Source organism: Nycticebus coucang, chromosome 20 (assembly GCF_027406575.1).
Source record: "Nycticebus coucang isolate mNycCou1 chromosome 20, mNycCou1.pri, whole genome shotgun sequence".
Lineage (NCBI taxonomy): Eukaryota > Metazoa > Chordata > Mammalia > Primates > Lorisidae > Nycticebus > Nycticebus coucang.
In genome coordinates, this window is record NC_069799.1 from 55977119 (window position 1) to 56001299 (window position 24181).

General features: G+C 41.0%; 1 protein-coding gene across 1 annotated transcript in view; it reads left to right on the plus strand.

Annotated features, from left to right (window-relative positions):
- Nucleotides 1-5538: 5538 nt before the first annotated feature.
- ST8SIA6 (ST8 alpha-N-acetyl-neuraminide alpha-2,8-sialyltransferase 6) overlaps nucleotides 5539-24181 on the plus strand; it is a 98343-nt gene continuing 79700 nt past the window's right edge. Inside the window, exons 1-2 of the mRNA XM_053572898.1 lie at nucleotides 5539-5776; nucleotides 6276-6374. Of these exons, the coding sequence (XP_053428873.1) occupies nucleotides 5673-5776; nucleotides 6276-6374 (203 nt within the window). The 5' untranslated portion in view covers nucleotides 5539-5672. The remainder of the gene's footprint in view (nucleotides 5777-6275; nucleotides 6375-24181) is intronic.

Consider the following 24181-nt stretch of genomic DNA (forward strand, 5'->3'; position numbering starts at 1 on the left):
TTGCCCTTCACCAGCATTCTTGGGAATTTGCAGAATGGAATTACGACCATTTTATAGTTTTAGGACAAATCATTTCCATTTTTCCTTTCTTTCCTTTATTATCTTTTAAGTGGATTTCAGAGATAGGAGTTTTATAAGTTTGAATGTTCCATATGTCTACATTCTATTTTATAAAGTAAATAGTAACCCCTTTTTATTGGTCTGGAAGTTTCATTATACTATCTTTAAAGTTAAAACTACTTCACACATGGAATTGCTCCCTTCTTTATATTTAATTAGCAGTGGGAAAAAATCTGTAATAAGTTATATTTGAAGAAATAACTCCACCCCCCCACACACAAGCTCATTGATTTGTTCAAGTTATTTCTACTTTTATTTATATTCTATGATTTACTGCAAATATGTTGCCTTGACTCTGCTATTCTTACAAATTTTCTCCCCAAGGAGTAGTTTAATGTTATGAATGTGCTATTGTCCCGTAGTCTTCAGAAATCTTTAATATTACAAAAACCAATCACATAGTCCCTAAAAATCAGAAACCATCCTTCTTAAACAGAGGTGAAAAATGTTACCCCAATGAAGGAGAAGATTCTCTGAATTGTCAATTTTTTCTCACTGCTTTCCTCTTTTTCCCTTATATTGAGAACTCAGACTCATATATACCAGTGAAATCCAGCTATTTCTACACCAGTGATTTTCAACGGGTGTATCATGAGAGGATCTTAGGTGTGCTGCGAAAATTTGTAAAGATCATTAATTCAATTATTTTCTTTTCTTTTTTGGCCGGGGCTGGGTTTGAACCCACCACCTCCGGCATATGGGACAGGCGCCCTACCCCTTGAGCCACAGGCGCTGCCCATAATTCAATTATTTTCAAAAGATGTTCCAAGCATAGTAAATATATTCTTTTTTTAACCCTTTTTTTTGGATCAACATAATTTAAGTGTACCATAGAAGTTTAACTATAGATTCAAGTGTGCTGTGAGATAAAAAAAGGTTGAAAAAACACTGGTCTATACATATATTATGTATATGGATATACACTATATACACATAAACGTTTACACAGTGTGTTTATATCCATATTCATGTATCTATATGGAGAGATGGTTTATCTATATGTATCTATATATTCACTCCCTAAGATATAGGAGTGGAAATATTCAACATAAGGAAATAAAGAAATGATATATATCAGTATATATATGTTTATATACAATGTACATTGTTATATATAATATTTTATGTGTAATGAACATATATATTTACATAGTTGTTATGTAAGTGTTAAGTAGACATTTGATATTTGTGGTTCATTTTTGAGGAATCTCCAAATCTGTGCCTACGGACCCCTTATACATTTCTAGCTTTCCCCCGAATCATCTTTTTTGTTGAAAGTGACTTGTTTCCTTACTATAAAACTATACACCTCAAATCAGAAATCTCTTGTACTTTCAGGAGAATTTTTAATGGCTTTAACAGTTCTGTGGGGTCAGGGTGTGTGACACACCTCTTAGAGGCGGGACACCATTATAAAAGGGACTTTACCTAACAAATGCAATCAGTGTAACCTGGTTCTTTGTATCTTCAATGAATCCCCAACAATAAAAAAAAAAATTTGCTCAGCTACTTGGGAGGCTGAGGCAAGAGAATCGCCTAAGCCCAGGAGTTGGAGGTTGCAGTGAGCTGTGTGACACCAGCCGATAGAGTGAGACTCTGTCTCTACCAAAAAAAAAACATTTTTTTTGCTTGAAAATGGAAGCAATAAACAAACAAAAAAGTTATTTTATGAAAGTAAGGAGATTCATGATGGTAAGTAAAGAATAATAAAGGGCAGGGAGGTGCCTATGGCTCAAAGGAGTAGAGTGCTGGCCCCATATACCAGAGGTGGCAGGTTCAAACCTGGCCCCCGCCAAAAACTGCAAAAAAAAAAAAAAATTAAAACAAACAAACAAAAAAGAATAACAAAGGGCAAATGAGAGTCAGGTGCTGGACAGACTGGGCGAGTGAGGCAGGCCTGCCACTCATTACCAGCTTGGGAGCAGCTTCCGCACATCAGCCTGAGTGGATGTTTTGATTGCTGATTTCAGGTGCATCTGAAATACTGCATGACACAGATCTTTATGTTGCCCCCAACCAAATGTTGCCCAGTGTTGGCTCTAAAGCTAATAATATTTAAGGAATCAAGCTGTGTAAGGTTTCTTTACCACTCAAGCTTAAACAAGATAATTCATATCTTCTCTCACATTGTCATTGGTTCACTCTTCAGTAAAAATGAGATACTAATCAATAAAGGAGATACTAAATTACAAGTCGGTAAGATATGAATTATCTTGCTTAAGCTCGAGAGATAAAGAAAATGACAACACCGTGATTCCTTAAATATTAACCACAGAACCTCTGCTCCAATTACAAAGCTTGTGGCAAAGTTCCCCACTGTCAAATTTTAACAGGGGGCTCAGAATTCCCACTGCAAATTTACACTTGATTTTTCCAATTAAAATGGGCTGGTGAGTCCCCAGCCCCTAGCCATTGGCTTGATAAAAAGTATCTTCATTTGCAGCAAGTGTGTTTAGGGAACCCAGTGCAGGGCTGATTCTTCTGCTGTTGCTTTGAGCCCAGCTGTGCTGAAATATTAAACTTTAGTAAATTAGGTGAAATTGCAGCTTCCTGGCTGATACAATAATGCCTTTTTCTTCTGCAAACCATCTTCAGCATGAGTCGTCTGCACAATTCTTCCACACTAAGAGAAACAAAATTCAAGATACCCCTTCCATTTTCCAGATAATTGTGCCACATCCTATTTATTTCACAGAGAGGTTAAACTTTCAAACACATAGCATTGGATTATTATATTATTTTAACACTGTCTGAATATAGCATCACATTATTATACTTAGATGAAGCAATTGGATCCCTGAAAATGTGAGCCTTGTATAAAAGTAACAGCCTTTTTTATTTTTTGATTAGTCCTTATTTTAACAGCAATGGTGAGCTATAGAAGGGAAGAATATTTTCAGTCACATTTATTTTTAGTTTTTTGCTCCCTTTTCTAAGAATAGCACTAGTTCTGAAGGGTTTTTATTCATTGAGCAAATATTTATTGATCAATTACTATGTGCAAAGTTCTGGTTTATTTTCAACCAAATATTTTTAGAACAAATGCAGAATTAGCAGAAAGGAACTAAGCAGCCTTATCTCTCTCTCTCCTTGATATATGCTATTTTTCTTGTGACAAAACCACTGGTGACAGCTTTATTTAGCTGCCTGGCCTACTTGTTCCCCAAAGGCACTCACTTTGGCCTCTTTTAGGTTAAGAACTTAGGCTTCTAGGAGACTTCAGTTGAAACATAAATATTTTTATTACTTGGGATAGTTAACTCATTAAAGGCTTTTCAAAGTTTACCAAGGTGTCCAACCTTTTTTTTTTTTTTTCCTGCTACATAGTGGAGCAGAGTTGTCTTGGGCCACACATTAAAAACACAAACACTAATGAAAGCTGATTAGCAAAAAAAAAAAAAAAAATGATCTGTGTTACACAAAGATAGTCCTGGCAAAATCAGCATGTGGGCTGTGGGGCACTGACTGGATACTCCTAATTTAAGCCTTTCCAAAGTATCTCTATCAAGGTAGCTTTTGGAAAAAATCTCCCATCTTTTCAAAAATAGAACTAGATAATCTAATGAGCTTCATACAATCACTAGGGTGTTAAAATTTAGGTAGGTTGCTCAGTGGGGGGCTTGGGCATTCAGTGGGCCATGTCTGGACAAGAAGGCTGAATGCTGAGAGGTTCTTCACTTCCAAATTGAAGAACCAGACTACATCACATTGTCATTGGTTCACTCTTCAGAGATAAATTTGATACTGACCAACATGATCTAGATCTGGGTGTGTGTTTCAGCTGGGATAACAAAAATACCTTAGACTGGGTGGATGAAACAACAGAAATTGACTTCTAACAGTTCTGAATGGTGAGAAGTCTGAGATCAGGGTGTCAGCATGGTCAGGTCGTGCAAGGACCTTCTTCCTGGCTGACAAATAATTGCTCATTTTCTCTTCACTGTTCTCATCTTGCAGAGAGAGAAGGGCAACTTCCCTCCTGCCTCTCCTAGGAGCACTAATTCCATCATGAGGTCCCTACCCTCATAACCTAATCACCTCCCAAAGGCTTCACTTCCAAATACCACCACATCACATTGGGATTAGGGTTTTAACCTACAAAGAATTGTCTTTTTTTTGGGGGGGGGGGGAGGCAGAAAAACTCAGATATAGTGTAGCACTATAGCAGGCTTAGAAGGAAAAAAAAATCTTGGACAATTTAAATTTAGTTGAGTTTGTTTGAGCAAAGGATTTACAAATTGGGCAGCATTCACCATCTTAGGAGGTTGAGAGAACTCCGCCCAGCAGCAGGAACAGCGAGCTTTCATATGTGGAGTACAGAGCACAGAGAAACCATCTGATTGGTGGTAGCTTGGCTCTTGCCTTATTTGGGCACTGAGCGATGAGGCTTTTACCTCATAATTTGGGACATAGTATAATGAGTTTGTAGCATATGATTGGCCTAGACGCAGCTGTTTGTTAGCATTTACGTTATGTTTTGGTTTCCTAGGTGGGAACTCCAGGTACGGACACAGCCTCAGTCTAATGACTTCTTATTAAACAGCAGCGTTCAGCTTTTTCTGGAAAGTGTCAGATGGGAAGTATTTTAGGCTTTGTGGGCTATACCCTATCAGTCACCACTACTCAATTCTTCCCCTGCAGGGCAAAAGCAGCCATAGGTCATACAGATATGTAGTTACCGGTACATACAAAGCCACGGGCATGGAGATGTTCCGACAGAACTATTTAGAAAAACACGCAGGAGTGGAATTAACATGCCCGGGATAATTTGCCCACCCCTAAATATTTCCCAGTCCCTGGGATCAATTCACTGTCACCTTGAAATCAGGGGTTAAGTAGGCTGAGGTTACTATTTCCCTTCACTGTCAATGATCCACCCAGCAGCTCCCAAGTCACCGGCAGTCTTCCTGCGGGGGAGGCTCCAGTGGAGCGATTCCACAGTTTTGAAAGTTTTGGAAGTGGGCCCTTCATCCTGTCCCCCTTCCGCCCCTCCGAGCCCGGGCGCTCTGCAGACCGAGTGGCGGTGTGGTTGATTGGGCTGCGTAGGCTTCCCAGGAGACTCGCGGCCACTCAGGACGAGGTGAGGGTGCAGAAAAGTTGGAGCCCAATCAGCATGGAGTTGAGCTCCCGCGCCCCAACCTTCAGGTGACCCCGCGCGGCGGCGGCGGTGGCAGCGGCGGCGGCGGCTGCCACCAGAGCCCGCAGCAGCTCGGAGCGCCTCCGGGAGGGAGGCCAGGTGGCGAGCCGCGCGCAGCGTCATCCGCCAGCGAGCGCCGGGCTCCGAGCTCCGCGCTCCGCGGGCCAGGGCTGGGTGGGAGCGGGGAGCGCGCCGGCACCGAGACCGCGCGGGCTGGGCGCCCCGGGCGTGCGGGCCCTCGCCGCGCGCTGTCGTCGCCCCCGGCTGCCGCCCGGGAACCCTGGGGGTGTGCGGGGCTGCGGCCGCGGTGGCGGCGGCGGCGGCGGCAGCGGCGGCGGGTACGGCGAGTTGGGGCCGCCCGGGCTGCGCTTCGCCCGCGCAGCGGCGGCGGCGGCGGCGGCGCCTGGGGCTCAGGATGCGGCCGGGGGGCGCGCTGCTCGCCCTGCTCGCCAGCCTGCTGCTGCTGCTGCTTCTGCTGCGCCTGCTGTGGTGCCCGAGCTACGCGCCCGCCGGTTCCAGGTAATCCCCGGCCGCCGGGCGCCCCTCAGCGCCGTGCGCCCCGCGGTGCGCCCCGTGGGTCCCAGCCACCGGTCTCCTGGACTTGGGCGCACGGACTGAGGGACCCCCTGGGGGGCGAGCGGACGGGCGGCGGCGGCCCAAGGGTGGGGTAGGAGCGGGCGGTGGTGGCGCAGAGAAGCGACACTTGGAGCGGTGGGCAGCCTCTGGGGTAGACAGGGACTGGTTAGGGTTGCGAGTCGCTGTGGGCGAGAGAGCGAGAGCTGCGCAGCGGGACCTGCTGTCGGGTGCCCCAGCAGGATCCCGGGCTCTCCATTCGGGTCCTCGCTTTGTCTTCCTTCCCGCTCCAAGGCTCTTCCAACCTCGGGTTGGGACGCAGCCCCGGAGCCGGGGAGCGAGAGCGAGGGTGTCCCGTTACGCCCGGCTTGGCGTGCGACGCCCAGCCTGCCAGCCAGGGTTCCCGCGCAGCGTAGCAACTTAAGTTTTCTCTCTGGCGGTGCAGGCTCTCGGTGGAGGAAAGCAGGGAGGCCACACGCGACACCCCCGCAGCACTAAGGACCCTTCGGAGCCCGGCGACGCCGGCCCCGCGCACCACCAACAGGTACAGCGGTGCGGCGGCGCGCGGGCAGGCGGGGACCCAGGGCTGCACGGGCTGGACCAGCGTCCAGGAGGCAGCCTGGGAGGACGCGAGGACCCAATTACACAATTGAGTGAGTGAGACAGTGTGTGTGTGTGTGTGTGTGTGTGTGTGTGTGTGTGTGTGTGTGTGTGTGTGTGTGTGTGTGTGTGTGTGTGTGTGTGTGTGTGTGTGTGTGTGTGTGTGTGTGTGTGTGTGTGTGTGTGTGTGTGTGTGTGTGTGTGTGTGTGTGTGTGTGTGATAGATAGATAGATATGGGGGCCACCCTTCCCACTCCATCAGCCTTTTAAAGCCCGTTCCTTTCCCTCGATGCGCCTGTTCTTTGAACCAACCAAGAGACTACAACAGCTGCACTTAAAAATGTGGGTGCTGAGTTTCCCTCTGCATACCGGTGTGTTGAGCTCCCAAAGCCGCTCAGCCTGTCTTTATGAAGAGATTTGGTTGGTTTGCTTTTTTTCCTATGGTTTACAGCGCACCAGCGTTAGGAGGACTTGGGTTTGGGGGATTGGAATTCCTCCCCGTGCTATGAGTGTTTTTGTTCTTGGCGAATGGAAACTTAGCATTTTTCTTTATCATTCATATGAATGTGTGACCATGTGCAGTAAATATTTGGATTTTTATAATTCTTCTCTGATTGTAGAAGTGAATACAGCTCTGTGTGGAAAGTTAGACCATGAGAAATATAAAAAAGAAAATAATATTCACTCAGAGTTCTACCACCCGGTGACCATAGTCAGCTTGGTTTTGATCTTTATTTCTCTAGTACTCTTTCCTTTACACAGATATTTGAAAAAAAATAGTTAACGTTATATTTTGTGGTTTGTATTCTGCCTTTTTCCCTAAAAAAAAAAAACTTAGACCTATACCAGTCATTAAATTTCTTTACCAAAACATTGCTTTTGATTGTTGCATGTTTTTTATACCCTTTCAACTGTTTCCATTTTTAGTCATTTAGCTTGTTTGCACTTTTTGCTTTGTTGTGTGTGTTATTAATAATTCTATTAAGTCCAGCCTTGTATGTAAATCTTTGTCTTCATTTCCAATTAATTACCCAGGACAGACCAACAGAAGTTATTATTAAGTCAAAGAGTATGCACTTTTTAGATGCTAAGTCACATCACCCATTGCTGCTTTGAAGGGTTGAATCAATTTTTGTTTTCACTAGAACAAAGTCCTGCTTCCTGCCTCTCTCGGCCTTGCTGTTATTATTGCAATTTTGTGCGCTGCCTCTTTTCCTCTTTTTATCTCTTGTGAATCCCCTTTTCTCTGTGCACTCTTCTGTGTATTCCTGGCTCTTGGTTACATGACTCAAGGCTTTCTTTCTTGTTGCTCCAGCATAGCTCCAAGAAAGGTCTGGAAAAGCCTGGAGGAATCCCTGAAGTGAGGGCCACCACAGTCCTCCACTTCTCCCTCACTGGATTTTCACACCATATCAGAGACGCTAAGAAATCCTAGGGTAACAAATGCTTTTTGAGAAAAACACGGGCCTATAGTTTTATTGATTTCTCAGGTTTGCGCACTGCAGGAAGCTTAGTTTTCTGAAGCTGGGGAGCAGTCCATCTCTTCTTGAGTCCCGTGACTATTACACATTCTGGGATTGCCCCTTTGGGAAAGTTTGAAAGAATGTACTCCTGAATGATTTGATCTCAGGTCTTTTTGGAGGCAAACCTTTGATGAATTTTTCAGTTTCCTTTGACATACTTCTTTTCTACTTGGCATACTTCTTGAGCTAATATAGGTAATTCAATTTTTTCTGAATGCGGCCTATTTTAGTACATTTTTAAAATTTATACCATTCAGCTGTGTTTGTAAAAGCCTCTTTGTCTTTTGATACATTTTATGTCCCTTTGATGACTTTGTGGAAGAGAGGTGTGAATTTTAATGCACCATACTAGTTGGTGTGACTTCTTCATTTCTCCCTAGCTGGTTTGATCTCCCTCGGTAAGTCCACACTCTAGGTAATGGTGTTCTGAGGAACCAGGAGAGGCAACACTGAATGAACTCTTCCTACGAGCAAGATACTGAACTTAGAACTTTGTATTTAACTCATTTAATCCTTAAAAAACCCAACTAAGTATTATCCTGAGTACATAGATGAGGACATTGAGGCACAGAGAGGTCAAGTGTGTGGTCCAAAGGTAGGGAGTTAAATTGTGGAGCCAGAATTCAGAATCCCGAATCCCACATTCTTGAATTCCCCACTCTGTAGCATGCCACAGGTGCTGAGAAAGATGTGTGTGTGTGTGTGTGTGTGTGTGTGATCAAAATCCATGTGAAAACTTAGTTGTGACAATTTAAGCAACTCTTTCTGGCAATATTTATTCTCTCTGGGAACAAATGTACAGACGCACAGATTGATTCTACCATCTTTTCTCATTTAAATGCCATCCCAGTATATGAGGGAAAGAGTCTTAGATGATATGGTGGTAGAGGTAAGAGATAGGGTTCATGGTCATGCTTTCCTTTAACTCCCCAAATCTTCAGAGAGATGTCCCTTTTCCATCTGGTGGCTGAGTTATGAAATCTGCAGCTTGTGGTTCATAGTACCTGCTGGTTTTCCCTGGCTGTCTTGGCTGTCCATCATACTCCACTGATGGGGTCACACTCAGGGATCTGGGGGAGATTTTCTTTTGGCCCTATCCTGGGTTGTTACTATGCAACATTTGCTATGACACTTCCTTGCTCAGCTCGTGCTACCCAGACACTTTCTCACTCTCCATGGCTGGTCCTTAGCTATTTCAGGGCCCCATCTACATATACAAGAACCATGGTTGGTACAGGACACTAAATATCAGGGTGACTTCCCCTACTCTTAAGTTATTTCAGGGGCTACTGTTGTGCCCAGATCTCGAAGTCCCCCACAAAGACCACTAAGGATCCGAGTCCGATGCAAAAGCAAAAAAGCCGTTTTATTGCAAGCTCAAGCTTGGGCCCCTGGGGTCTCCGTTACAACAGATAGGGGTCCTGTCTCCGAGCTTTGGAGCAGGGGGTTTTTATGGTCCCACGCAGCAGGTGCGGGTGCACAGCTTGAAACAAAGGGGGCGCTTCTGGATTGGTCAGGTGGGGGGGGGTCCCTGATTGGTGGGCAGTTGTCTCATGATTTGGGGGAATTGCCTGGGCTTGCCTGGAAAGTTAAACTTACTGAGTGAAATGGTGGTGGGGAGCGAAACTTAACTCCTAAGATGGCACTGGTCTGGTTCTTTCACTACCAAAGAGGAGCTCAGTCTCCAGAACCCTAACTGAAGGAGGCAGTTAGGATCCTGGAAATTGTTATTATTGCCTTGTTACTACCTTGTTACTGTTTATATGAATATTTAAGGAAAAATAATATTTTAAATCTTGGAGATTTAAAGATACCCTATCCTTGTTATTATTACCCTTGTTGCTACCTTCCGACAGTCCCCACTTTTCTCTCCCCAAGCCAAAACTCTCCTCTTCCTTTCTGTCTTCTTCCCCTACTTACTCAATTCCAGAAATATTCAGGCTTTACTCTGCTTCATATTTTCTTGCCCTAATGCAAGCTTTTGGGTAAATTGTGGGGACCAGGGGAGAAGGATTGTGAAAATGCAAGGATTTTCCAGAGAAGGTGTTGAACCAGGAGAATGAGATGCATTTGGAAAATCTTCCCTGGAGGCTGTAGCAAATTCTATCTTGCTCATCTAAAGTCTACCTTATTTTTTCTTTTTGCATTCTTTTAGGAAAAAGTTTTAATCTCTTCCTTCTCCCCCACCCCCACAACATGTATGTTTCAAATTGGCTGGGGAAAGATTGTGTTCTCAGAAAGATGAAAGAGAAAGATATACTAATAGTTTTAAAAATATGACCCCATTACAATGGATTCTTTTTCTTTCTAACAAGTAATCAAAATCTTTTGTTGGTTTGCTTCTTTTTCAAATAGCCAGCTGTTGGGTTTATTTCTCAGTTCAGATGCACATATATTTCCTTGTTCTATTTCCGTGTTCTATTTTACCTTTTAAAATACTCTTTTTTTCCCCAAATTAAGATCTTGAAGCGAATGCCTGATTACATTAGTTTTCCCCTTTTCTTTGGAATAAAAATATTTTATACTATGAATTTTCCTTTTAATGCAGGCTTGGACTCATTTCTTAGGTTTGAATGCATAATGTTTATACTTTAAATATTGTATTCTAAATTGTTTATAGTTACATTTAAACTTTTTATTTTTTATTTCCATAGTTGTTTAGGAGAATACCTTTGAATTTCCAAGTGTTTGGAGTATTTTTTCTTAAATACAATATAACATTTTTTTTCATAAATAATGTTAAAAGAAATCTAGGAGAGCCCTGCCATAAAGCTATAAGTGAGTTCCCAAATATTCAATCATTAGAAATGAAGAGTGGGTTATTGGGAGGCTAATGAGATGACTGGTACAAATCTACGTAACTGGCTGATCTGGAATTCCAGGGTCTACTCCTGGGAGCTATCCAGGTTCTGGCTAAGATTTGCTACCTTTCGGTAGCAATTGTCTGTTCTGGCTTAACCGTCCATGGCAATGATTCAGGCTACTGTGGTTGGATGAGACTTCTTGAGAGCAGCAACTGTTGCTGGAATGTTCTTGTTAGTTGGCATCTATTTCATCGGCCTATTTGGGAGCATTGGATTGTGAGTTTGCCAGAGGTGTGGGGATTCATCTCCGCTGGTCTATGTTCTCAGGGAGGTTTGCCTGGTGTTTTTCTTAATGACCTTACCCTCCCCTTTCTTTCTCCCTACAGAAGGATTTTGCTTGTCCCTATTTGAGGCCTGGGGCTAGGCAGAGTTAAGACATCAACTGTGTTATGTGCCAACTCACATTAGTTTAGAGAGAGTTATGGCAGTGTTTTATTGTATGTTTTTAGGTGAACACAAAAAGAGGGAAATTCCCTTGGCATTTCAACACCCATTCATATTTTGTCACCTTTTCAATATCTTTTATATGCATATATTTAGTAATCTTGCTGTATATACTTTGACGTGGGTTAGTGCTTTGTAAAAATTCCATATCTGAACTTTATCCCATGCCATTAGTATCCTTCTGCAATATAGTCATTAGAGCATGGTATTGGAATGTATGGATGTATCCTAATTTATTTATTCTTTCCATTTTTTACACTCGGGTTATTTATTATTTTTGATTTTGATTTATACTGTGATATAAATGACTTTAGAGCCTTGCACACATTTCTGACTATTCAGATAAATTCCTAGAAGTGGAGGGACTGCATTAAAGAGTATATGAAGTTTTAAAATGTTGCTGTAACTTGCTTAACCCAATAGTTGTTCCAATTCATATGCCTTTTAGTGGTATGAGAGAGTGACTATTAACCCCAGATCTTTCCAGAATGTGGATTGTAATTGTTTTTTCATTTTTTCTGATTTTGTCTCACAGATGAAAACTTGATACTGGAATTTGTATTTATTTGTTTACCGTTGTGTTTAATTTTAAAGATATTTGTTGGCCATTTAATTTTTTTTCTTTTCTAAATTGGATTTTCATATCCTTGTTTATCTTTTCTTCAAGGTACTGGTTTTTATCAGTTTACAAGAGGTTTATGTATATTAAAATTATGTATGTTTTTTGTCAGTTTATAAGAGGTTTATTTATATTTCTTTGCTATACGTTTAGGTTGATTTTGTAGTTTAGTTAGCATTTATATGTGTTTGTGGTTATTTAATTAACAGACATTTTCGATCTTTCTGTTGTCATATTCCTTATATCTACTCTTCTTTATCAATTCTGCTTTTTTTGGAGGTGGGGGCAGAGTCTCACTTTGTTACACTTGGTAGAGTGCTATGGCTTCACAGCCCACAGCAACATCAAACTCTTGGGCTTCAGCGATTCTCTTGCCTCAGCCTCTGGCACCCACCACAATGCCAGCTATTTTTTGTTGTTGTTGTTGTTGTAGTTGTTCATTGTTGTTTAGCTGGCACGGGCTGGGTTTGAACCTACCAGCCTTGGTGTATGTGGCCATAACCACTGTGCTACAGGTGCCAAGCCCAATTCTGCTTTTGAATCTATTTCTGTCTACTACCCTGAGATAAGTATACATCCTTCATTTAAAAATATATAATTTGAATATTAATTAAATTTGTCTATCTACAATTACTTTTGGCATGTGGCAAAAGGGGCAAGCTTTTTAATAAGTTATTATTTAACTAAATATTTTCTCCTTTGAGGATTATTTTTAATTTAAATCAAGTTATGGCTTAACAGCATAGAACTATAATTTAAAGTCAATTGTTAATACTTAAAATTTTGTTATTTTAAATTCCCTTTCCATTTCTTCAGTTCTTTGTTTTTATTCATTTCATGGTATGTTGGCATAAATCTTATGTGTGTAGCTTTGAAATGTGGGTGATAGTCCTTCTGTCACTGGATATTTGAGGACACAATTTTTTTTGTGTGTGGTTCATGACTTTTATTTTGAGGACACAATTTTTGTTTTTCATACATGGGTTCTGGATCACAACTTGTCTTTTTTTTCTTCTTAGAAGTTTTGTACACATTATTTCCTTATTTTCTGGCATTTAAGGCTATGAAAAAAAAAATAAAGGCAGTCTTTACTTTTATTTCTTCCAAAGTAATTCATTTGATTATTTGTTTTACTCAAACCCGACATTATTTTTTTTATATTTAAAAAATTCATAGTGATATGTCTACAGAGTAGGTCTTTTTGGATTAATTTTGTCTATCAGCCTTTTAAATCACCTGGCCTGTTTATTTTTAAATTCAGGAAAAAGAAAGGAACATTATAATTTTGGTTATCTTCCGTGTTCCACCCATTCTGGTTGTGTTTTCTGAACCAGATCTTCATTTTCCATCTTCTGTAACTCTCATGCCGCCTCTCCCTCCCCACCCTCCCCACGTAAATAACTTTATTTCTCTTTCATGTTTTAATTTTTCTTGTCCTTTACCTCTGCCCCCGGGATGGCTTCTCAAATTTATCTTTTGTGTTACTGAATTATTTTGCTGTAATAGTTTTCTGTTTTGCCCTGACAAGAGAACATCAATTACATTTTTATTCTTTACATTTTTTTCTTCTTTCAGCCTGCCCCTTATTGTATCAGTTTATATCTCAGAAAGCAGCTAAGGAAGCTTTTAGATCTTCCTTTTCCATTTCTTTGTTTCTTTGTTTGTTTGTTTGTTTGTTTGAGACATAGCCTCAAGCTGTGGCCCTGGGTAGAGTGCTGTGGCATCACAGCTCACAGCAACCTCCAACTCCTGGGCTCAAGCGATTCTCCTGCCTCTGCCTCCCAAGTAGCTGGGACTACAGGCGCCCGCCACAACGCCCGGCTACCTTTTCCATTTCTTATTTCATGTTTCCTTATATTTCACTGAGAACACGAAGCAAATGCTTTCTAAAGATTTCCTGTGTGTCTTGTAGTAAATATTTTCCAAAAGTATGTTTTTTTCTCTATTGTGCTCATCAGATCAGAGGCCTTAGGACTTCTTGCCACCCACCCCCAGGGGCTTAAAGATTCCCCTTCCCAGAGCGTCTGCCAGAGGAGAAGAGAGTGCAGGTGGTGAGAATGGGATGGAGGCGGTCAGGCCAGGGCTGAGACAGCACAGCTGGTCTGGTCGGTTTAGGTCCTATGTGACCTTCACCTCTGGTCTCCCATTTTTGCAGTTTTGGAAATTCAGCTTTAACCTAAAAGTTTGTATCTTGAGTAGTTTAGGGCAATTGATTTAGGAGCTTAAATTTTAAATTGGAGTATTATTTTGGGTCATAGGTTATGCGGATTATTGTTGTTTAAGATAAGGGTTAACATGGTTTTTGCTTTGAACGTTCATGTATAAAACTGTGGTTTTGGCAACGGAAGAGCAGAGCAGTCTTGGAGAGGCTCCTCTCACTGCTCTCTAGAACCACTGGCCTTCTGCCAAATACAGTTTGGTGGCCCTATCCCCGTCTCTGCGTATTGGCCAACAGTGACAGATGACCAGACTTTCTTCGTCTGGTAACAGAGAGGCTGAGACATATAGGCTTTCAACAAATTTCTGAATTTTTTAAATTTGAGTTTATTTTTTTTTTATTTTTTTTTTTTGTTGTTGAGACAGGGTCCCACCCTATGCCCCTGAGCAGAGTGCAGTGGGCGTGGTAGCTCACCACAACCTCAGACTCGGGCTGCGGGCACCCCGCTGCCTCAGCCTCCGGAAGCCGCTGGGATTACAGGCGCTCGCCGCGGCGCCCGGCTGGGTTTTTCCATTTTTTTCACGAGTCGGGGTCTCACTGTCGCTCAGGCGAGTCTCGAACTCCTGAGCTCAAGCGATTCTCCCTCCTCAGCCTCCCACAGTGCTGGGATTACAGGCGTGAGCCACCACGCCCGGCTTAAATTTGAGGTTATTTTTAAAAATTGGGATAAAATAACCATAATGAAATGTACTGATTTGCGTTTCTAGAGACCAGGCCCCAAAGCTGTCTCTTGCTCTCATGTCTGCATGACTGTCAAAAAGCACATGTGTCATTTCTGGGTGATTCTGGCCACCAAGCCTGCTGTCTGGGTGATTCTGGTCACCAGGCCTGTTTGCTGCTGCAACCAGGAAATGTGCAGGAAAATATCACCTCGAACCCTGGAAGGGCCAAGGTCACTGGGCTATCCTGGTAGCCACCACCCTCTTCCTGTCCCAGGTGCAATGACTGATCAATTCCCTTTCCCATTCCCTTTTATTTCTTCAGTGATTAATATAATATAATATAAAGTGGGTCATTATGAAAGCTTTGACACAGAGTGTGGTACAGTCTGTTATTTTACTTCCAAGAAGAGTCCACAGCGTCCTTTCTGATTCACCTGTGCACGTTTCAACTTGCTCTGCTGATGAGTCTTGCTGGGAAGGCTTCATGTGTTTCCAATGTGGATTTTACATTTCTTGGTTTTTGTGTACATCACAACTTGCATAATGACCCACACATAAGCCAAGGGGAATCTCCAGAGCGTGTAGGAAGAGAGAAATGAATGAACATGTAGTCCAGTGGTCACCCAGGAGCCCTGGAAAGCGGGTCCCTCCCTAGCAGGAGAAGCTACCTGATTTTCTGCTTGGGGCAGGCTCTGCATTTGTAGACAAAGGAAGGCAGACAGTGGGAAGAGAATTGATGCCTCTCTAGTTTTTCCTCTCTATACCTGCTCTGTTTCCGAGGTGAAAATTTACATAAGCTCCTGGTGATTCTCTGGTTGGTGCCATATTCGCTCTTGTGAAAGGTATTTCATTCCTGAACCAGGCAAATTTCTGAAACAGCTGATCTGTTGCCATCCAAATGTGCACTTGTCATTTGATGTAGACGTATGTCCACTCCTAAGAATGTAAATAGGCTAGATGAGGGAAATCAGGCTCTGTTTACTCTCAACTGTCTCACACTGAAAGATGTAATAATGTTGACATTTTTGCACTGGTGTCATAACTGCAGGCTTCAGGAAAGATGAATGTGAACTAGAGCTTGGAAAAGGGACCATATAAGTCACCATAGCTCTAGGAACAGCTAAATTTTTTGCTCTCTTACTTCATTCCTCTCTGCTTCATGCCCCAAATAGATGAAGGCTGTGGATTTTCCTTCTGAGAACAGTAAAAGCTTTTTCACTTCCATGTCTTTGCTTTTTTGCTATTTGAAGTCCTGATACTAATATTTGTCCTGACTTTAAAAAATTCAGAATGCTTTTAAGTTGGCTCGAGCCTGGTTTCTGAAATGCCTTGAAATCAAGCTTTGAATCTTGCACTTTCCTTCTTTGTCTACTTCCTAATTCTGTGTTCATTGCAACCTGTTTTAGGACTTAGGAATTTTTCCCTCCAGTTCTGTGCTGCTGTCACTTGCCTGGTCCCCTTGTTTTCCTTGTTTGGAAATGGGTTTCTCTGTGCCTTCCCAGGTGGGCATTTTTCCCTGCCTTCATTTTCTGAGTCTGTTGTCACCTCTTTGGCTGCTCTGGTTTGGAAAAGCTGTCGGGCACAATTGTCCCAGAGAGGGCTTCCAAGTACGAGCTTCTGTCACTCCTCGGATTTGATGGGTGCATTTACATGTGGACAGGAGAGCCAGGGAGAGCTTGCAGGATAGAAAGAAATGCCTTTCTATTCTCCTTACTTGGTGCAGTGGCTGGTGGACGGGGAGGGCAGGTTGATGAAGAAATGGTGTCTGAATGGCCCACCTATCAATGTGGAGGTTACTAGAGATGGCATTTTATTTTCTGTCTCTCTCGTAAAACTCCACGACTTCCTGGATAGCACTTCTCTTAACAAAGAGGCTGGGATGTTTATTTTTATGACTTGGGGGACAACATGCGGCAGACAGTACTGTTCACACACGCGTGTCAAAGTGAAGGTGGTTCCAACGCCACATAAATCAAGGCTGGCTCAGTGTTGCGGGGCTGCCTGGCCTTGTGTATTAATTCACTGTCCCCTTAATAGACATTTTCCTTGGACCAACAGGCATTAGAATAAATTTGAAGGAAGGAAAGAAGCCTGACTGCCTGATAGGAGGCTTCAAGGGGTGGTTATGGAGAAACATAAATATTTGGAAGATTAGTTGCTAATTGTAATGATACAAGAGGTTTGGGCTTGAAAGAGCCTGAAAGATTATTTGAAACAAAAAATGGCATATTCTAAGGAATATGGGAAGAACAAAACAAAGCAAATATATCTCCTTTTCTGCCAGCTACAGTGATTCTTTTTAGAGTCACTAGTCTTTAGCTGGTCTGTGGTTTATGGAGGTAAGAATTCTACAACCTCCCATTTGGAGGCTCAAGGAGTTGCTCTTTAAGAAGCCTCTGATACTTTAGGCTGACTGAAGAATTAAGTCTTTTTCTATTTCTAGTTTCCTTAGCCAGTGCCAAGATGGCTGTTGCTCTGGTATATTTATTTAAATGTCCATACTTAGGAAGTTAGTTTTTCCAAAGCAGTTAAGTCTCTCTTTTCTACAATTCGAGATTAAAAAAGAAATTATTATTTTTCATCAAGTACTAAGAATGATTTGTACATGCTGTGAATAATCAATAATGCTTGGGAACATTCATATCCCAGGACAAATTATTTCTGAAAATAATTTTATAGGGCACAACCTGTGCTTTTGCAGTTATTGTGAAATAATTTCTGTTATCTTGCTAGTTATTGTGTTATTGTAAAATAGGCCGAAATTCTCTAATGTATAATTTTAAAACTACAGCATTGCAAGAAATTGAGTTTGTAAAGAGGCCATTAATTTGTGGGTTTCTTGCTGGGTGCTGGAATCCTGGTTGAAATCTTTAGAGAATATTCACATTCCATATATTCTTTTTAGAGATTATATCCCATTATTTCCTTACTCTGTGGAAGGTGATGTGTGACTTGGTGTTTAGAGTGTGTCTTTAAATGCTATAGTATGTATTTTACAGTACACTCAATATTTTGTTATTTCAGTAATTACAGTACACTCAGTATTTTGTTACTATCCATGTTATTCATGTATCCTACATTTGTATATTTGTGCACATAGTATATTGCATATTAAGTTTATAAGCATATTTTTGTGTTTTTGAGCTGGAAATCCATCCAACATACCATATTCACCTTGGAGATACCAAACTGTTTATATTTTCTGTGTCTGGGGAATAGCAGGGGTGCCAAAAAAATGTATACACATTACAAGTGATGTTATTTATGTGTTATAGAGTGTATTTTCGGCACATCTTATAATTGCAGAAGTCAAATGTAACTTGTGTTCATCTTTAATTATCAATATATATTGAGTGTTACCATTTTAACACATTGTTTTTGCTTTATTAAAATGTGTATACGTGTTCTGGGAAGCCTGTATATTATTCATGCAATAGAGTATAGTTCTGTGAGGTCCGCACCTTGGCTCTTGAACCACTGTACCTCCATTATAATCTACAGCGCCCCCTGGTTGGAAATAAGCCCTATTGCCTTCTTTTCATAACTGTACTAGAGTTTTGGAGATAGTCATTACCTTGCTGTATTGTAAAATCACATGTAGTGAGTTTTACATGGTACAATACCAGTGAGAACAAAACTGGAGTTTATGGTTGTGTGGTTATGAATATATACGAATTTTTATCATTGGAAGAGGATTAATTAAATATGGAAGGTTGAAAACTCCTGTCTGTAATTATTTCTTAAAAGAGAGAAGGCACACTAAGAAAGGATTTGAGTAAGTAGTCATGAAGTCTCATGATCTTGCTATACAGGAGAGGTTTTTTAAAATAAAACATTTAGGGGTTAGTTATCACTTTATCTTCTCAGTCAATGTTAGCATTCCTGGGGTTTTGAACAGTCTTTGAGAAGCCACACATCAGTGGAAACTTTGTATAGAAATGTAATTTAATATATAATTTTTAAAAAATGCATCTCCAATGCAAACATTTGGTGTTAATGAGGTTTATGTTGGGCTGCTACTGGAAGATTATTTTTATTATTTTATTTTATTTTATTTTCGAGACAGAGTCTCAGTAGGTTGCTAATAAGTAAAGTGCTGTGGCATCACAGCTCACAGCAACCTCAAACTCTTGGACTTAAGTGATTCTCTTGCCTCAGCCTCCTAAGTAGCTGGGACTACAGGCGCCTGCTGCAGCGCCCTGCTATTTTTTTGTTGTAGTTGTCATCATTATTCAGCAGGCCTGGGCTGGGTTCAAAGCCATCAGCCCTGGCATATGTGGCTGGCGCCCTAACAACTGAGTTACGAACACTGAGCTTGGAAGATTATTTGAAACAAAAAATAGCATATTCTAAGCTCGGAGGTCTTTACATGAAATTTTTTGATTTTATAATGTATTACTACTCATACCTACAAACTTTGTGCTGGTTTCTTAAAAAAAGCTTTAACAACTAAAAAATATTGATTTTTACCAAATTTTGAATACTTTATTTTCTTTAAGAGTATTTCTTTTGGAAAATGAGAAATGTATAGCATTTAAAATATTGTTTTATATTATTTTTACTATAAAAACAATAAAAATTAGAATAGAGAATAGAGCTACTCTTTGGAGATGATTTCAAATATGTAACTTTTGGGTAAGTTTTCTTTTTCCTAAATGTGATCTTATTGGGTGTGATCCTTTCAAATGAAATTTAATGAATTTAATTAACAAATTTAGAGGTGGGACTTCCAGATGGTGGAGTGAGATAGTCCTTTCAACAAACGGTGCTGGTACAATGGATCTCTTCTTGCAAAAAGATGAGCGTAAAGTCTTTCTCTCACAACACATACACAAAAATTATCTCAGCATGTATGATAAATTTTAAAGCAGCATCCTCAAAGCTTCTAGAAAAAAACAGAGAATAATTTTAAAACTCCACTGCTCAAATGGAGTTCACCACCAAAAGCATAATCAATAAAATTAAAAAAAAAAACATTATATTTTACCAAAATTAAAAATTTTATTCTTCAACATACACCATTAAGAACATACAGATAAGTCATAGACTGGGAGAAAATGTTTGTAAATCATATATGTGATAAAAGACCTGTATCTAGCATATATAAAGAGCTCTTACAATTCAATAACAAGAAGAAAACCCAGTTTAAAAATGGGGAGAAGGTATGAATAGGCACTTCTCCAAAGAAAATATGTAGATGGCTAATAAGCACATGAAACAATGTTTAGCATCATTAGTTATTAGAGAAATGCAAATCAAACCACATGTGACACCATTTCATACTTCTAATAATGGCTTTTATAGCAACAGGGATGACATGGAGAAGCTCCCTCCCAAGGTTAGGTTGTAGCTCTGAAGCTCATGACAACAGCCCTTTGGTTAATCACAGAAAGATTTATTACTCACACAGGCAGGGAAATTCTGTGGTAGGAGCAGAGAAGATGTTTTCCTAGAAGGTTGGAACACAGACTATAGCCAGTGAATAGGAGATTTGTAAACCCTTTATGAGTCTATGGTTAGCCTTAAAACTCTGAGGTGAAGTTTTACATCTGGTAAATTATTACAAAAGTGACTAAAAATTGGTATCCTTTTGCCTCTAACACTTGTAGAGTAATTTCCTATTTCTTATTGTTATGAAAGCCACGGGCATTGTCATTCTGAATCCTATAGTAACAGGCCCCCCATTCAAACACGTGTCAGCTGGTGGAGTGAGAAGCTGATGTCGTAGCACTAGGAACTAATTGAAGTTCTTCCTTTGCTTATTGCAAGATCCACACAGTTCTAGGGAGTGTTGAGTCTGTGTTAAATACCTACGTTATCTAGAGTCAGGAAAATACACTCGTGATCCTGCCCTTTGCTGGAAAAGCTGCACAGATATGTTGATGCTATTGGAGTTCTGATGAGCCATTCCGTTTTGGGGGATGAGCCTAAGCACACCTCACAGTGATAGCCCTGGGGTTGACAGCAGGCCTCAGCTCATTTGCCCTTCCCCAGGGGTTCTTAAACACTGGGGGGTGGACATAGAGTGAGCCTTGTTACATTTGCACGGTAGGGGGCAGGCACAGGTGGGAGAGGAAGCTTAGAGGTTGCTGGCACCAAATCAGACATTCGTGGGGGGCCCAAGTGCAACTACTTTGGAAAAGAGTTTGGCAGTTTCTTAAAAAGTTAAACGTAAACTTTTCATGCGATCGACGAATTTCACTCCTACGTATCTACCCAAGATAAATAAAAGCATCTGCCCATATGTGTGACTTGCAGATGAACACCGCATAGCAACATTATTTATCATAGCCAAGCAGTGAAAACAATCCAGACATCAATCAGCTGGTAAACAGATAAACAAAATGTGGTATATTATATATGAAATACTGTTCAACAATACAAAGGAATGAAATATTGATACATGCTACAATATCTACAAACAGAAGAACCTTAAAACATCATTGTAAGGCAGTGTGTTTCAACCTTTCTTATCTCACAGCACACTTGAACCAACTTCCGTGCCACACTTAAATTATGTTCATAGAAAAAAAGAGTAAGAAAAGAATATACTTACTGTGTATTGAACTTCTTTTGAAAATAAGTTAATCAATCGCCTTTAAAAATTTTTGTGGCGGGCAGCGCCTGTGGCTCAGTGAGCAGGGCGCCGGCCCCATATGCCGAGGGTGGCGGCGGGTTCAAACCCGGCCCCGGGCAAACTGCAACCAAAAAATAGCCGGGCATTGTGGTGGGCACCTGTAGTCCCAGCTGCTCGGGAGGCTGAGGCAAGAGAATCGCTTAAGCCCAGGAGTTGGAGGTTGCTGTGAGTGTGTGATGCCACGGCACTCTACCAAGGGCCATAAAGTGAGACTCTGTCTCCACAAAAAAAAAAAATTTTTGTGGCGTACCTAAGATCCTCTCACGGCACACCAGTGTGCTGTGGCATACTGGTGAAAATCACTGTTCTAAGTGAAAGAATCTGGACACAAAATGTTACAAAAGACACATAAAAATCAGACTGGTGGGGTAGAATTTGGATTTACTTCACTTTGAAAAAAAAAAATTTGCACCAGATCATTCATTGCAGCTCAATTTGTAATAGCCAAGTCATGGAAGAAGCCCAAGTGCCCATCAACCTATGAATGGATTATAAATTGTGGGATATGTGCACCCTGGAATATTATGCAACCTTAAAAAAGATGGAGACTTTACCTCTTTTATGTTTGTTTACATGGATGGACCTGGAACATACTCTCCTAAGTAAAGTATCTCAAGAATGGAAGAAAAAGTATCCAATGTACTCAGTAGTTCTATGAAACCAATTTATATTTACTCACACTTCGTTATGAAAGATAGATCACAACTATAGCCCAGGATAAAGGAAAGAAGTGTAGTGGGAAGGGATGGGAGGGAGGTTTGATGGAGGGTAAATGGTGGGACCACACCCGTGAAGCATATTGCAAGGGTACAAGTCAAATCTATCAAGTATAGAACATAAATGTCTTAACACAATTATCAAGTAAATGAGGCGAAAGCTATATTAATTAGCTTGATGTAAGCACTCCAAATTGTATTAAAAAATCAACACATTGTACCCCACATATGCATAAATGTATTTATGATCTATGTGCATATGACTTAATAAAGAAAAAAGAATTTGGATTTACTGCAAGTGGGTACAAGGGGACCTTTAGGGGGTGATGGAAATGTTCTAAAACTGGGTTGTGGTGATGCTTTGATAACTCTGTCATTAAATATCATTTAATTGTGCCCTTAAACATATTGCACACAGGAAGTTTGTGATAAAATACATATTTGTATATTCTGGGGGCATGCTGTGTGTGGGCTCTGAGAGCTTTATGTTAGTGTGTGTGCATTTGTGGGTGGGTTTTAAATATAAGAAGCCGATGCATGGAGATGTAAAAGTTAAAATACAGAGAGGAATCTCTAAATCAAAGTGGTAATTGAAAGACTTCAGAAGCAAATACAAAAGGTTATGTAGTTGAGAAAGAAAAAAAACAGGTAACTTGGAACCATATTAGAGATGATTTAGTTGTTTCAAATAGTCAAAAACGAACAAAAACAACACGACGTATAAAAAGCTATCTTAAAACACAAAATTTCTGCTTTGTAGGCCAATTACTTAAAAAGTAAAGAAAACCCTTCTTTGTAGGATGCTCTTGTCTGTTTATAGGAAGCCCGTTTGACTCAGACACTGGAAGAGTTTGTCTGCTTCGAATGTGCACCGTTATCACAGAAGGATAACTTAGCACCGTGACCGGGGGGACATATGGCTTTTAGAAAAAGTGAAGGCATGCGAGATTATCTGGTTACATAGAACAATTTAGACACGTCAAGGAAAGCCAGGAGTTCTAGAGGAGGAAATGTTGTTCTCCTCGGCCTTTAGGGCAAACATTCTCAGCATCAGGGTATGGTAGGATTGTCAGACTTGAGAAGAAGTTGGAGGAAATGACATAAGAGCTGAGGAAGAGAGTCACAATTTTTTTAAGCAAAAAGGAGTTTTTTGTTTTTTTTTTTTGAGATAGAGTCTTATTTTGTCACCTTAGGTAAAGTGCTGTGGTGTCGCAGCTCACAGCAATCTCAAACTTTTGGGCTCAAGCGATCCTCTTGCCTCAGCCTTCCGAGTAGCTGGGACTACTCAGCCGCCACAATGCCTGGCTACTTGTTTTAGAGATGTGGGTCTCGCTCCTGCTCAGGCTGGTCTCGAACCCCTGAGCTCCAGCAGTCCACCTGCCTCAGCCTCCCAGAGAGCTGGGATTACAGGTGTGACCCACTGTGCCCGGCCACGTTGTACCTTTTCAAGGAGAGAAGGAAGAAGAGCAGAGAGCAACGATCCATGACTGGCGAGTCACGTGTAGTGAGAGGGACAAGAAGCCAAACCCCCAAGGTGTGAATTGGAAAAGCTTTAAGGAGAAAACTCTCTCTCGAGGAATGTAGTTATCATTTTAAACGAAGAGGACAACTTGTAATTAGGTAGAAATCGTAAAACAGGAAAAAGCTGCAGTTCAGAAGATGGTTGAAAATTTAAAGAAACAGATTTCAGAGTTAGAGTCAAAACCTCTCGCAAGGTTTGTTTTCTAAGAACAGATCAATATTCTAAGAAGACCTTGCTGTTTTGAACACAGAGGACCAGACGCTAGACCTGTGTCAGTGCACTTCTGAAGCAAGGTTCAATTTTTAGAAAAACTTACAAACAGTTCTCTTCCAGTCTCAGCTAACCTGATCACATATAAAATGTTTTTTTACCAAGCCCATCCTTCATAAACCTACAACTTCCTAAGAAATTCATCATTTTCCTAAATTCTAGTCTTATTCCTATAAGTCTGTTTTCCTTTTTCTTTTTATTGAGTCCTTTTTCCTTTATTTTTATTTTTTGGACAGTGTCTCTCTGTTGCCCAGGTTGGAGTACAGCCACCTGATC